The 16,103-nt window shown below is 46.3% G+C and overlaps 1 protein-coding gene across 3 annotated transcripts in view; it reads right to left on the reverse strand.

Annotated features, from left to right (window-relative positions):
• Positions 1–16,103, reverse strand: part of LOC146866365 (NACHT, LRR and PYD domains-containing protein 12-like) — a 396,927-nt gene that overhangs the window by 148,498 nt on the left and 232,326 nt on the right. For all 3 annotated transcript variants that reach the window (XM_085636040.1, XM_085636045.1, XM_085636031.1), the window contains one exon: positions 9,885–9,971. In XM_085636040.1, the coding sequence (XP_085492166.1) occupies positions 9,885–9,971 (87 nt within the window). The remainder of the gene's footprint in view (positions 1–9,884; positions 9,972–16,103) is intronic.

The following is a 16,103-nucleotide window of genomic DNA, read 5'->3' on the forward strand; positions in this document are numbered from 1 at the left end:
AAGAGTAGCATACAATAACCACCAACAAATGGGTTCTGAATATTGTAGAGCATGGGTACTGTCTCAGATTCAAGCGTCCACCACCATCTATTTCGCTGAAGACCCTATTCCTATCCCAGTGGGAAAAACTGCAACAAGAATTTGCCATTCTCTTGCAGAAATGTGGTGGAAAAGGTTCCTTCTCACCTGAGAGGAATGGGAATGTATTCTTGTTACTTTCTGGTGAAAAAGAAAGGGCCCAAAAATGAGTGCAGATCCATTTTAGACCTCATGAAAGTGAACAAGTGGGTTTGCAAAGAAAAATCCAGGATGTTGGCTCTTTTTCAGATCTAACCTCAACTCCATCAGGGGGACTGGCTATGCTTCACAGACCAAGAGGATGCTTATTTTCACATCCCAATAGCCAAAAAATACCAAAGGTTCTAGAGGTTAATTGTAGGAAAACACCACTACCACAACAATGTCTTCCTTTTGGTTTCAAATCTGCACTGCAAACTTTCTCAAAATGTATGGTGGCTGTAGCAGCCCACCTCAGGAAAATGAAAATGTTCACCTATCTATAGCTGGAAGATTGGCTCATCAAGGCATCTTCTTATTAGCAAGTAAGTCAACATTATCATCTAACTGTCATGACTCTCAATCAACAGGGTATACATGTGAATCACAACAAATCTATCTCCCATCCTGTTCAATCTCTGCACTACCTGGGTGCAGTTCTAGATGGCTGTATGATAGAACCACGAGTAGATAAACCACATGTGACTCTACCACGCGACCTAAACAAGGAATGCATCTTTACCACGCATTCCTTCACCATGCATGGACAAAGTGATACAAACCACTCATGTGAAACAATCTCTCAAATGGTGGTGCTGCTCAGAGAATGTAATCAGAGGAATGAATTTTCACCAAGACATTCCGACCCAAACTATAGTGACGTATGCCTTTCTAACAGGTTGGGGTGCTCACTTGGACCACCATCAGATACAAGGCACATGGTCTCATAAGGAACAGTCTTATCACATCAACCTGCTAAAACTGAGGGCAGTTTATCTAGCCTTGAAGGTTTTCCTGCCATCATTCAGGACCAACTATCTCCTTGTTCAGATGGACAATACAATAGCCATGCATTATCTAATCAAGCAGGGAGGAATGAGATCCAGACCTCTGTCCCTGGAAGCACAATCTGAAAGTAGCTCATACCCAAGAATCTCAAAATTACAGCAGTCCATCTACCAGGAACCCATAAAGCAAAAGCAGACACTCTCAGCAGAATCATTCAAAAAATCATGAATGGGTACTAAACTAGCTTTAAAAATTGGGGATTTCCTCAAATAGATCTTTTCACAGACGTAGAAACCAAGAAATGTCCTAGCTTCCCATTGAGGTTCTACCAACTAGCCACACTAGGCAATGTCCTATGGATCGACTGGTCAGGCAAATTTCTTTATGCCTTTCCTTAGATCTCCCTTCTGCCAACAGTAATCACTATGCTGTCACACTTGAAGCCCAGAATGATTCTCATTGCTCAGGAGAGGCATGACAGTGGTTTTCACCGATCTCCTTCATCTCTCGATCTCCACACAGGAAGGTGCCATTCAGACTGGAACGCCTTCAGAAATTCGGAGGCCAGATTCAACATACCAACCTTCACTCACTGAACTTGGCTGCATGGCTCCTGAACTCATACAATATGGTCACCTAAAACCTCCTCAGGAATGCATGGATGTGCTGAGAGAAGCCAAACTACTATCCATTAGAACTTCTTATTCTTTCAAGTGGAAGGGATTCTGCATCTGGTGTTCTCAAAAAAATGTCAATCCTCTTACTTATCAGGAAGACACTGTTCTTCCATACTTCCTCCATCTGTCTAAAGCGAAATTGCAATTCTCCTCTATTAGAGTTCATCTCGCAGCAATCACAGATTACAGAAAATGTCCTTCACAAAATTCCTTTTTCAAAGAATGCCTTAGCTAAGGATTTCTTTGAAGGCATTAAAAATATATATCCTCCTCTTAGGAGACCTTCTCCTCCATGGGAATTGAATATTGTCCTTTCTTTTCTTATAGGTCCTCCCTTTGAGCCCATTCATAAGCCTTTCTTCAACACTTTTTGTGGAAAACACCAGGAGATAACTCCATTTACCCATTAACTACACCAACGGGTAAACTCCTCCCCAATTACTACTTGCAGCTCACCTTACATTGGCACAATTTTGGGAATGGCTTCTGTCCCCTCCACTTCATATCTGGTGGTCCAAGGTTTAGTCAGTCTATGCAAATAAAAAGCTTATGGCACTGATACACAACAGCATGCTCAAATTTGAACAAACGTGGCCCTCATTTCGAACCTATATGTAGTGTAGAAAGAGATACAGGGGAGGGTTCACCAACAGACCCCCCCATTCTCCAACACTCAGACCTCAATGACAAGTCCTCAAGCCTGGAGACCGATAGCTCTGACACTGAATGAGGACACGGAGACAACACATGAACTTACACCAACCCACAAATTAGACATGCAATGCTCTTGCTCCCACAGGCTCACTCTAGAAGCCTCGACATCCACCACGACATCCGACATACTGCACACACACCCGATCATAGCTATGATTGCTCATGATAATAGTACACAAAGCATCTGCATTAATATGATGTATCCATAGATTGTAAACACGTTCGATTGAAGCTGTATTTTTGGAACCAATGGAAAAAAAAAGAAAAAGAAAGTAAGTCAAAACAATTATTTTGTAAACTATGGCCCTTTACAATCTGGATTTGCCACTACTAAATCATCCTTGTCTAGATTAATTGTCTCTCTTTGTTATCATAAGGCTAACAAAACCTTGCCCGGTAGACCTAGAGCCCATTCTCACAGGGCCAACAAGACTACTGCTGCGTTACTTAGGAACATCCCACCGAGATTTGCAAAGCTGCTACTTGGAGATCGGTTAACACATTTACGAGACGCTACTGTCTTGATTTGGATGCTAAGGCTGATGCTCAATAGAGCAAGCCTTTCTGAGGAACTAATTTGCCTGATTGCTCTATTCCTGTTTTACCCCCTTCCTCGCTGATTTCTTGGGGATGAGTTTGCTAATCGATTCATTGCTTATGATTATCAATGGAGATCCCCTGAGAGAGAAGGAATGGTTTCTCACCTGTAATCCTAATTCTCTCTCAGGGGAATCTCCATTGAAATCATAAGCAACCCTCCCTCCCCCCCGTGGGAAGAAATAAAGGTATGAATAATTCTATCCTGCTAATTCGCTTGTCAAAAACAACTGAGTAAACTGCCAACTGCAAAGCACGTTGGGACATTTCAGGGAAAGAGGCCCTTAAAGGCGCAATGCCCTATTTTCATTGTTTCCAATGCTGTAGCCTATACAGCTACATTGTTATAGATTTTCCTATCTCTTCCTTTAAAAAGAAGTAAGAAGCATTTGGGAAGGACATTTTTGAAAGGTAAATTTTCATTTTAAATAAGTGACTTTTAAGAGTTTGATCCCTTTTCCCTTCTAGTTTTTAAAGTAATGCATTAAGATTGGCAGTATAGCCTGTTTTGAGGCTCCAAAATTTAATACTTGGATCACATATGACTCCTGGCCTTTCCGAAGTAAGGTGAAGTGCATATGACTGAAGGAACTGCTCGGGTGTCCCGGCATATGGGCGAGACTATTAAGTGTTTATGAGTATTACTGGAGATCCCCTGAGAGAGAACTATCTGTTGCTACTGGCCTACGATGCCTCCACGATGCCCAAGAGAAAAGGACAGGTGCAAGTTAGCTTGGGCATGTCGAGTCTGGGTCAAAGGGAGCATCTGCCTAATTGAGAGTCTTGCAGAGCGACTTGAATGTTGGTGCCTATAGGTAAGGAGGCAGAGAGGGTGAGCCTGGCGCAAAAACAAGGTTGAAACACAGGAACAATATGTACCTGCGGATCCAAGCAGCACTGCAGAGGTAATCCTTCACTGAAGCCTGAGCTACAGTTACCTTACTAAACACCATCAAGATGGTTCTAAAGAAGACCACTTTAATGGCAGGTTTGGACGGGGCACCTCATTTTTTTAGAGGTTGGTCTGAAGACAGTATGGTGAAACCCTGTTTTGGTATGTAGCAGGTGCATCAAAATAAATCACTGCATAACCAAAACTCATCATTAAAACCCCACTGAAACGAAATAACTACAACAGAAACCCAAGAGAAACCCAAAGACTGTCACTTTAGTCTTGGACGTGTACCATTGAAATTGCTACTGCATTTCCGTCTCTTAATGTTATTAGTTATGGCTTTGGTTGCACTACAAAACCTCGCAGGAACATCAGCCATAATTCCTAATCTTAACAATGACTATTGAGCTTAGAAATTAGTTACTAACTCTAACTACTGAGGTTAGAAGATAGGTACTAAATAATTGTTTGGGGCAAAATCTCTCGCCATGAACTTGCTAGAGACAGTTTTAGCTAGCTTCCCCAATTTTGAGTGTAGTATTTTATGCATATGTGTATTAAAGTCCATTTATTTTTTACTATAAAGAACTGACAGGATGTAGACCTTATTGACTGATACTACTGTGTAAACTGTATTCACAGGCCCTGATTAAAAAGGCTACACTTTTGAGTAAGTTTACACTTTGTCATAAGTTTCCTACTTTCAGTATTCACAAACTCCAGGCCTGATTCACAAAGGTAAACTTACACTTTTGTGTAAGTTTACAATTTTTTGGTATTCACAAACTGCTAAGTTTATTTTAGTAATAGTAATCTTACAATGGCTAAGACTCCGTACTCATGGTGAAGACCCCACACATAAAAATATAGAGCCTGTCCTATCTTTTTTGTGTGGAGTTCTCCACCCGGCTTACTATTAGTAAAATTAAACTTGTAGTTTGTGTATCCCAAATAAATAGTAAACTTACACAGAAGTGTATGTTTACCTTTGTAAACCAGACCCTCCAAGTGAAAACTTATTACATAAGTGTAAGTTACATGATTCCACCCCCAGGTAAACGCAATTGGCAATTTTGTATGTGGGTGATGTTACCCCTTAAACCCACCCCCTACTTTCCTTAAACTCCTCTTACTCCTTCCTAACTCTATCCTCTTTAGTAAGTAAGGTCAGACCCATTTTCCACCCACTTCCCTGAGTCCTTCACACATTTGTGACTCAAATCTAGACTCACATGAGTGAAGACTCCACAATCAGAGTGGAGAACTCCGCACTTATAAGTATAACTAAAACGTACGTACTCTTTGTACTACTACAAAACGTACTACAAAGTACAGTTTTTTAATCAGGCCATGAGTGTCTAACCTCAAACTAATTAATAGAGTAAGCCTTGGTTTCTCAGACCTCACTACTTTAAGAGAGTAAAGTTTAAAGAAGAGTTATTGGTCATTCATTTAGAGTGCATTAGTATTGTGGCCTCAGAACACCGGTGGTAAATTACCTAAAAAATGTTATATGAAACAGGGCAATAAAGAGTTAAAGGACCCTGTCTTGGCACCTCAACAGAAGGCCAGTTAGAGTTCTGCCCTACCTCTAAAGCTTATCTTGCAGTGCAGAGAGAATATTAGCACAATCCGGATATGCAGTACTTTCAATGGCTTTAGTTCTCTCAATATTATAAATGGTTACCTTGTAGAAAAAAAGGTTCCTCAGCTTGTCTTGCATTTATATACCATACCAAGTTTTGGCCGCTGGGTAGGAGCTCTCCCCTACAGCTCCCGGTTCAGGGATTACCAAATCGGTAGAAATCCCTCTACATACCAGACCATCCACCTCCTTTCTTCAAACAAACTAACTCCTCTAACATCGCACTACACCTGCAGAGTATCTTACCTTCGGAGACGACCCCCAGTGACCCGACGCCCCCTCAACTCACTGGCCTCGCCACTCCTCGCCAGGGCAGTGCCCTCCGAGCCGTCCTCTGGCGACCTGACGCACATGCCTCTTTGCTTCGTAATACGACTCCTTCACCCCCATATGCATGGAGATGAAGCTGCTTCCATCGTCAGACACACCACCCCATTGCTGGTCTAGCTCTCCCTTGGGCTGGAATGTGCTCTCCCCCGTCGCCATTTTCACCAGGATCGTGGGCACTGAGGGGCATCGGAGAGAGGTTCTCCCTTGTTGCCCCCACTGGCAGGGCTACTGTTGCCCGTGTTTGTTCTTTTTCGCTGGCCACCTGCATGGGCCCTTTCATCGCGCTCCACCTCTAGCTGGGCTGCAGGTGCGTGCACCTCTGTTTGCCTACCGCCGTGAAGAGCCTTTTCAGCGCGGACCGCCGCCAGAGCTACGGAACCTGTGCCGAGGCTTCCCTCCGCACAGCCATCTCCCTCTTCCTCCCTGTGACGCTGGCTGTGGCTAGACAAGCCAGCTGGGGTGATAATGTCCGGTCGTGAGACTGATGAGGCGGCAGGACCTGGTCTGCCCCCACGCCTCCGCACAACCCCCGATGTCGTTGGACCTGCGCCCTTCCCACCGCAAGGGACACATGCCACATCTTCTATGTCTGTCTCGCGGCCGCGTCTCCGACGTCTGAGCATCATGCCATCCTTCACCCGACCGCTGAACGGCCCCTGACTCTAACGGTCAGTGGACTCCCTCATCCTCTTTGATGTTCATTTCCACCAGACAGCACGATCACTAACATGGCGACATCCCTCAAATTTTCACCCTTCAAGGTGGCGTCTAAAGAAGACCCCATCGAGAATAGGGTGAGTGATCTAGGAGACACCTGAAAAAGCGGCGCTAATACACTAAGGGCCCCTGAGAATTCAAAGGGGAATGTTAAAAATGGGGACTGGCCAAATGGAAAACCAGGGACAGAATCTCTTGCCTGACCCCAAGATGGCAGCCACATTGGTCCTTTATCACAATGAGCTACTACACTTAGACAAAAATTGGACATCGTCCAGACCTCGTGCTTATCCCCCATCCGTCTCACCTCATCAAATAAATAAAATAAATAAAAATAAAATAAAGACATTTATGGACAGCACATTTCACCTGGTTAGACAGGGGTAAATGGGCACGTTTGACATCCATTATTATTACCACTTTACAAAGCAAGTAAACAGTTGTTTTTTTTGTGAAAAATCCGCGGAAAGGGTAGAAAATATGTGGTAACCCGGACACTGCACTTTTTTCGATAAAAAGGAGCTTAAAATGGGAGAATAACAACTCCTCCCACTCTAGCAGACTAGCACTCGATGTTTCATGTGCTTTTTAGGTCGAGGGACCATCCGGTCTGCCGAAGGCAGAACCGGAAGTCCGGAGATTTAATGTTTCTTAGAGTGGCTATTTAGCCCGCCTCTCTTTTTGATTCTCCTCCATTGGCTGGCTTCCTAAACGGAGGCCAGCCATTGGAGGAGAGAGCCGTCCCTCCAAATAGGCTCCGTCTTTTTCAGATTCGGGGGCGTGTTCCGTGCTCTTCTTTCCACTTTTTAGCCACGCCCTTTTTTAGACGTGTTTTTCTCTCCTCCAGCCAATGGCAAGAGGAGAGAAAAAGAAACACGCCCCCGAATCCGAAAACGCCACTGCGTTTCTCCGAGGCATTTCTGCTTTGCCTTGGAGATAGGCGGTGGTGTGCTTGTTTGTTGTTGCATTTTTATAAAGCGCGAACTCGACCCGAAGGGCGCTTTACATGAGCTGCAGTTGCACTGCACGAGGACGCATTCATGTGTTTCAGGCACGGGGAGATGGCGACATTTGCCCAGAATCACAGGCTGCTGAGCCGACACCACTTGAATGGGGTCTCACTCGTTTTCACTCACTGTCTCACACACTACTCTGGCGCGTGAGCAGTCTCAGGAGTAAATCTTACAATTAATAAAAAGTGATGTTTAGGCTTGTGCCGTGCGACGCTCCCGGCCCGACCCCCTACCCCCACCCCCCTCCCCCCACAGCGCCCCCTCACCCCAGTGACAACAGTGACGAGTAAAGGAGAAGAAACGAAACTCAAAGCAGAGCGGGAACGGGGCGGGAATCCGCCACGAGAGGAAGAAAACGAAACTCGGGAAAATAGAAAGTGGGTGAAAGCTCAGGAAAAGGGGAACACCAAAAGGGGCGGGTTCCCACCACTGCCCCACAGCCTCCCCCCCCCCCCTTCATGTGGGTTTTTCCAGCCCTCCCGGTTTCCTTTCAGATTGCGTAAGGCGTTTCAAGGTCACCGCGAACTGATTGTTGTCTCGCAACGCCACCCCCTCCAGCCCAGCTTCTTGCTTTAAAAGCAAATCATGCGGTGCCTTCGAAAGTGGTCAAATGCAAATAGATTTATTTACCCCTCAAACGCACCGAGCCAGCAAGCAAAGGAGCAAACCGGACTTTCTCCAGCGGTTCTGCGTCTCTCTCTTTGCAACGTTTGTGGAATTTGGGTTCAATGGTGCATCTTACCCTGCGGTTTTAATTACGTTTCCTAGTCAGCCATTGGACCCGGCTCATGAAATACTTCAGTTCCTTGATGGATTTCCAAGCAAGGGGCAAAGCCCTCGGGTTTTCAAAGTTCTTAGGTGTGAGAGCTTATTTGCATATCAATGATCTCACAGGAAATGACGGCATTCGACCATTGGCATAGATGACTTTGCAGGAAATTGCATGTGTATGCTAGTAAACAAATGAGGAAAATGGATACAATAACATAACACCAAATTCTGGCTAAAGCAGGTCTGCAAGGAAAACTGCGCCGTATAGATAACACACGCAGGTATTTCGATTGGAAAATCGATTGTCACAATTTGGGAAGTTTTTGCAGATGGGATGTGTAGGGAACTCATTTTGACTTTTATTTGTGTCCGCCATTTCTTTGTTTGTCGCGTCTTAGTGTGAGGATCGTCTTGCTGTTGTGCGTAAGCTATTTTGCCTTTATATTCTTTAAATGTGCCTTTTTTTTTATATTTCAGATGTGTATCTGGATCTTTGACTTGGAGAATACACGTCCGTCTACCGTCTCACAATTTCTCTCTCTCAAAACATCACTACCTCACTCTCTAGCTCACAACTTCACTCTCTCTCACTCACTACCTCACTCACTCTCTATCTCACTACCTCACTCTTTCTATCTCACTAACTCACTTTCACTCTCTCTTTCACTGCCTCTCTCTCTATCTCACTACATCACAACATCACTCTATGCTTATATATCAGTACCTCACAACATCCCTCTCCCTCACTACCTCACTCTTTCACTACCTCACTCTCTCTATCTCACTACCTCACTCTCTATCTACCTCACTCTCTATCTCACTACCTCACTCTCTATCTACCTCACTCTCTATCTCACTACTCTCTATCTACCTCACTCTCTCTCACTACCTCACTCTCTATTTGAATACCTCACTCTCTCTCTCTATCTCACTACCTCACTCTCTCTCTCTGCTAATGCAATAGGTATCACATATGCAAAAAAAAGCTAATGCCAATAGAAATAACAATGCCATTTATTTAGGGATACAAAAATGATAAAAAAAATAATGGGCAATACCAATAGCTCTACCTATAATATTGCCGAGACCATTGCATTGTAAATGCTTGTTTCAAACATGGCTTTCTGCAAGATGTTTCCAAGTGCTTTGGGGTAAACTTTATTCTGCTCGAAAAACCACAAGTGATTCAACAAAAACGCTATTGTATTTTAAGAAACATACACCTTTGCACGACTGTTACATCAACATAATTCACACATTTTGATGACTTACAGAAAGCAAGCTGAACAGTGGAGAATGGATGATCTTTCCTGCAAAATGTGGCCAAAGTAACAGATGCAAGTCTTTGGGGGGGGGGCTTGGAGTAGGTTGTAAACATACAATGTTAGCTGCACAAACCGGGGCTACTAGCCTCCAAACAGTCTATAAAAAGTCGAAATTAAAAGAATCTAAAATCCTACCCCAGCACTCGTAGTTTACACCGTGGAGAGCCCAGGACGCTGCAGAGCACGTTTACTGCTTCCAAGTCGAAGTTATTTTCGCCCAGCCTGTGATAATGGCATGAAATTAACGAGTTAGTTTATAAATCCGAAGTGAACATTACATAATCAATAAACCAATACGGCGTTACTGGCTGTCTTTTGTGCTTTGCAGGAACACAGCTCTCCCGCCCACTCCCGCTGCGATCCTTTTGTTCATCTCCCACTGAGGCGCGTGCTGACGCCCACGCGGCGCTCGCGCCGCTCCCACGCAGGCCGGGGATTACTGGAGCCGCGGCTGCTATTTATCGAGGCATCAGAGAGAATCCATCCATCGCCTGCTCGCCGGGCGCGCGGCGCGGCTGGGCACATCACAAGGCTTTCCTTCTAACGCCAGCCAGGGAGCATGAAGGGCACTATTCGAGATGACCCTATCTCTGTTCACGAACAGAATATACCGGGAATCGTTTTTTTTTACCACCTTCTAGTACAGTGAGGAAAATAATATTGTTTTCGAAATTAAACCAGTGCTATTTTAAGCTGCCTGTTTTATAAATACTGCATTATCAGACAGAGTGCAAAAACAATACAGGAAGAACTAATGGTAGACAGTGCTTTGCACAAAAAATAGGAAAAGAAACTGTATCTTGAGTATTTTTGGAACAACACGTGAAAGTACACTTTGGTCACGGAACACCCGTTTCCTTTCAGAAGGCTTTATATCCTTCCAGTCTGGACCAAGACCTCGGAATCCATATCCCACCATTCTAAGGATACATCGGGCGGGCAGTAAAAAAATAAGACCACGGTGATGATAAATGTACAATAACAAAAATCAGTGTCAATGAAAACACGGTCGTGCTTTGAGAATGATTAAATCGGTGATAGCAATTAGCTGCCGGTAAAGACGACTGTTAAATCCAATAGGTCTCGCTTGAATGCGTTTTTGCATGCCAACTGCATTTGCGCACGCCTGTATTTCCGTGAGTTGCCACATTAAAGTCAGACCTGCTGGCTTTGACAACGCGAGACGTCCTTAAAACAGCTGGACTGTGGGCCCTTATGCATTGTGTGTCTGTGTGTGCTTGTGTATGTTATCATATATGCTCATATATCTGTGACTTGCACGCAATTCCTGATTGAAACATTAAAAAACCCTGCTTCAGTGAACACAAAAAAAAATCTAAAAAAGGATTGGTCTTTGTACACAATGAATATGAGATACAGAATTTAATGTGTGATTATTCAGTGTACTTTTGAGACTGTTGTTTCCTATCATTCATCTGCACAGGAAGTGACATCACTGGTTTCTCGCCAAAGCCACATTTAAAAGAAGAAGAAAAGCAAGAGGACTTCATTTCCCATCATCCATCTGCATATCGCACACCACCCTGATTTCTCCCTCCCATATCCCAGGAACTTCTTAATGGCAGCTGCCCCAGCGGACACATGAAATGGGCGTACATAGTGGGCACTTCTGTCTTGCCGAAGGTGTGCCCAAGTCAAGCCTGTCTGCACCCTTCTGAATTTGAACCACACCCAGCACCAGGAACCCAGGTCCTTCCTGTACCCGCTGTTTCCCTGCTGCTCTCCTCCACACTCTGAAGCCTGACCGCTGTGCTCCACACTGCTGCCACACTGCACCACACAACAGAGTGCTGCCACACCCTAAACACACTACTCCCACACCAAAAGCACCTCCGTCTTGCACACTGCTACAAAGCAGCCACCCGCACACACAGACCAACCATCATCCATGCACCATGGCACACTAGCAAGCATGCTCGTCAACAAGTGCTTGCTGACCAAACACACCACAAAGATATGTTACTTACTGCACGACCAGGCTCCTAAAAAAACATGGCTAAAACAAACCTCAACACGGAACATCACTAAAGACATTTGCGCCAGCTTCAAGATCACCAGGCAAGACCATACACACAAGCTCGGAGGTAAAGTTGCCATCATATGAAAAAACAACATCAACTGGACCACCTTACCAAGCACCCCCTCCATCTCCATGGAACACCTCATTTGCAAGATACGCATCATAGCCAACTTCTTTACTGGTATACTGACCATCAAGTACCCTCAAAAATTTCACCAGCAACATCACAGACTTCGTTGCACTCCTTATCATAAACGCCAGCACCTTCATCCTCCTTGGAGACCTTAACTTTCACCTAGAAGACTGCACCAACTCAAACTCTACGGTCCTTCTGGAAAACCTCAGAAACCTCCCTTCACCCAGCATATAACCAAACCTACCCACACAGCTGGACACCTATTGAACACAATTTTTTCCTCAATCAGAAACATCACCCTCGACAATTATGAACTGGACCATGCTCTTGTTAGTTTCAGTATACCTGTCCTCACCACCACAGATCTACCATCCGCCGGACCTGCACACCACAGCAAGAAATGAATCACAGAAGATGACTGGGGTTTCACACTCTCCTTGCACTGGCCACTGCACACCAGCAACCTGCCGAAAACCATCAAGAACCTCAACAGCTGTATCACTGTATGCTCCGACACCCTGGATCTCCTTAAGCACAACCCTACAGCAAGAGGCTGACCACAGGCCAACTGTTACACAGAGGAACTCAGGTTGACGAGATGCCACTGCATGCAACTAGAGTGCAAATGGAGAACAAATCAAGACACAACAGATAAAGACATCTTCAAATCAACCCTAAGATGCTAACACCATCAGATACAGAACACCAAGCACACAGCTTTTGCAGACACATCATTGCTGAAGAAACCACAGCAAGGAAATCTTCACTATCATCAAATATTTCACTTCCTACTGCCTTCAAACATTGCACAACTTTTGCAACTACCTCTCTACATTCTTCTGTAATATAATCACGTCTGTCACTGGCAACTTCGACTATCAACCGGACCCCTCAACTTCACATCATGGCCGAAGAAAGAACCCTGACCTCGTGGCCCACCGTCAACAACGTCGAAACTGTTGCTACGATGAAAACCATCTACTCGCCCCCCCACCAAGCCTTCACAAAGGACTCCAACTGCTCTGTGAAGCACTTAAATTTAAACTTATCCTCAATCTCTCCATCGACTCAGCAACATCCCCCAGGCACTTGGAAACATGCCACAGTCACGCCCCTGCTCAAGAAATCATCCGGTTACCCAGCAACACTCTCCAACTAGACCAATCTCTCTCCTATTATACTCAGCTAAGGTCTAAGAGAAACTAATCCACTAAAGCCTCACCGGCCACCTGTAACGCCCTGAACGTCTCAGGATCGTTTAACAGACACGATAATGAGAACGCAACCACTTGTGAAGGTTTAGTTATTTTAATGAAGGCAAAAATAATACAAGGAATAAACAAAGGTTATAGTCACTGGAATCCTCCAGGCTAAGTACGTTACCAGCCCACAGCACGGATGGTCCTAACCGTCCTCTGCATATACGCCGATCCCGGCGTATGCCAGCAGAGGGCAGAAATGATATGGCCGACAATGCCAATCGGTAGGCTGTGAGGGGCACGAAGAGTGTTGGGGAGAATCGAGGAGTCAGGGAAACACCCAGCCGGGGTCTCTACCTGAAGGGAGCAGCCGCTCAACCTCTTCCTCAGACTGCACCGGGACGCGGAGTCACCTCCTGGTGATGCGTCACCGATACCCCAATCACAAGCAAAGAAGACTGAACCGAGAGCAGCCGCTCGATCGATCCTGTGGACTTCCGAGTCTGTAACGCGGCAAACACCTCCTGGTGTGCGTTACAGCTGGCAGTCCCTGTATCTCTGGTCGGGCTGGGAGTTACGACTCCACCCAGCAAAAGTGCCACTGCGCTTTGACTCAGCCGAGTCAAAAAGCGAAGCTCAATGGTTATCCGGTAGAGCTTCCGGGTCCTTCACAGGTGACGATGGGGCAAGACACGGCCCAGGGAGTAACGACTCGACCTACCTCCGTTCTTGCCTTACTGGAGCACCACTCCAGAACACTGCTTCTTCACTAAGCAGGTACGTCGGTGTAAACACAATATCCGACAGCGTTGTACCTCCCGGTTCCTCCCTTTATAGGCCGTGTTTTCCTTGAGTTATGTAACAGCTCTCCTGTTTACATAAGGGCGTGTTTTCCTTGAGTTATGTAACAGCTCTCCTGTTTACATAAGGGCGTGTTTTCCTTGAGTTATGTAACAGCTCTCCTGTTTACATAAGGGCGTGTTTTCCTTGAGTTATGTAACAGCTCTCCTGTTTACATAAGGGCGTGTTTTCCTTGAGTTATGTAACAGCTCTCCTGTTTACATAACCTCTCAACCGCTAAGCATCCTGGGAGATGTAGTCCGTTTTCGCTGGTTACAGTTTTCCTCCCCTCGCATGACAGGAATTCTTGACAGTACATCCTCCCTCTCAGCGGCTCCCCACGGGTCCAGCGCTGGCAGGAAAACGCCGATGGAACAAGGAGACCAAGCGCGGAGCATGAACCCCTTCAGCCGGTTCCCATGACTGCTCCTCCGGGCCATAGCCTTTCCACGCAACCAGGTACCACAGCTTCCCCCTGCGCCATTTGGACGCCCCTATGCCCGACACTTCATACTCCACCTCCGACTCCACGCATACCGGCCTAGGTGTCCCAGACGGCTTGGAGGGTGCTGGTTTGAGCAATGATACATGAAAGACAGGGTGTATCCGCAATGACTGGGGCAAGCACACCTTCACGTTCACGGGACCCATACACTTGGTAATTCGATAGGGGCCCATGTACTTGGGATGGAACACACTGTTCTTTCGAAACCTCATGTTTCTAGTGGATATCCAGACGTAGTCTCCAGTGCGGTACAGTGGCCCGGGCCTTCTCTTCCTGTCTGCCGCAGCCTTGTATCTTCTCTTGGCCTCTATTAGGACAGCCCTTGAGCGCATCAACGTGTCTTTTATGTGTGCCACCCTGTCCGCTGTGGCGGGAATCCTGTCCTCTCTGAACGGATGTAGAAATGGCAAGAACCTGGGATGTTGGCCATAGTTGCTATAGAACGGAGATGACTGTGTGGAGCTGTGAGTGGCGTTGTTATAGGCTATCTCTGCAACCCATAGCAAGTCGACCCATTCTTCCCTGCCCTGGTCCACAAAACATCGCAGATACTGTTTGAGCGTTTGGTTCAGGCGCTCGGTTTGGCCGTCCGTTTGAGGGTGGTAGCTGGTGGACAGGGCGGTCTTAACATGCAGCGCAGTGCACCAAGTCTTCCAGAATTGCGCAGTAAACTGCGATCCCCGGTCTGACACGATCACCCCAGGTAATCCATGCAGTCGTACCACATTCTTTAGGAGTAGTGACGCCAATTCCCCGGCCGTAGGGACTCTCTTGCAGGGGATGAAGTGCCCCATTTTCGTCAAGTAATCCACCACCACCAGTATTGCCGTCATCCCCTGGTCTACCAGTAGGCCCACCACGAAGTCCAGTGATATGCTATCCCATGGTCTATCCGGGGTCGGAAGTGGATGTAAGAGCCCTTGGGTTCGGCCATGGTCGGCCTTCATGGTAGCACACGTAGGACACTCCTGTCCCCACCTCCTGACATCCACTCTCATGGTTGGCCACCAGAAATGCCGTCCCATGCTAGCCACCGTTTTTTCAAAGCCCAAATGACCTGCGCATGGAGAGTCATGGCACCAGATGAATGCTTGTTTCCTTAGCCTAGGCGTGGGTATCAATAGGCACCTGCCCTTCAGGGGTATCCCGTCCTTCAGCTGCCATTCTCTGTAACTGAGGAGCCACCTCCGCCATGCGAATGACCTGATCCCTCTCTTTATTCCCCTCAGGAAAGTATCCGGTTGGATAACCCCCAATACCATTCTCGGGGAAATGATGGAATGCTCGGTCGCAGGCAATGGTTCCTTAACTGCAGATTGACGGGACAGGGCGTCCGCCTTCCGGTTTTCCGTCCCCGGCCGATATGTGATGCGGAAGTTGAACCCCGCAAAGAAGATCATCCACCGCAGCTGTCTGGGAGAAAGGTGTCTTGTGGCCGTCATGAACTGTAGGTTCCGATGGTCCGTGTACACCGATACCACATGTCTTGCCCCCATCAACCAATGCCTCCATTCGGTGAAGGCGTCCTTGATTGCGAGAAGCTCCTTCTCCGCAATATGGTAGTTGCGTTCGGCATCGTTGAGTTTGCGGGACATGTACGCAACGGGATGAAGCACCCCTGTGTCGTGGTTGC

Source organism: Triturus cristatus, chromosome 2_1, assembly GCF_964204655.1.
Source record: "Triturus cristatus chromosome 2_1, aTriCri1.1, whole genome shotgun sequence".
NCBI classification, from domain to species: domain Eukaryota; kingdom Metazoa; phylum Chordata; class Amphibia; order Caudata; family Salamandridae; genus Triturus; species Triturus cristatus.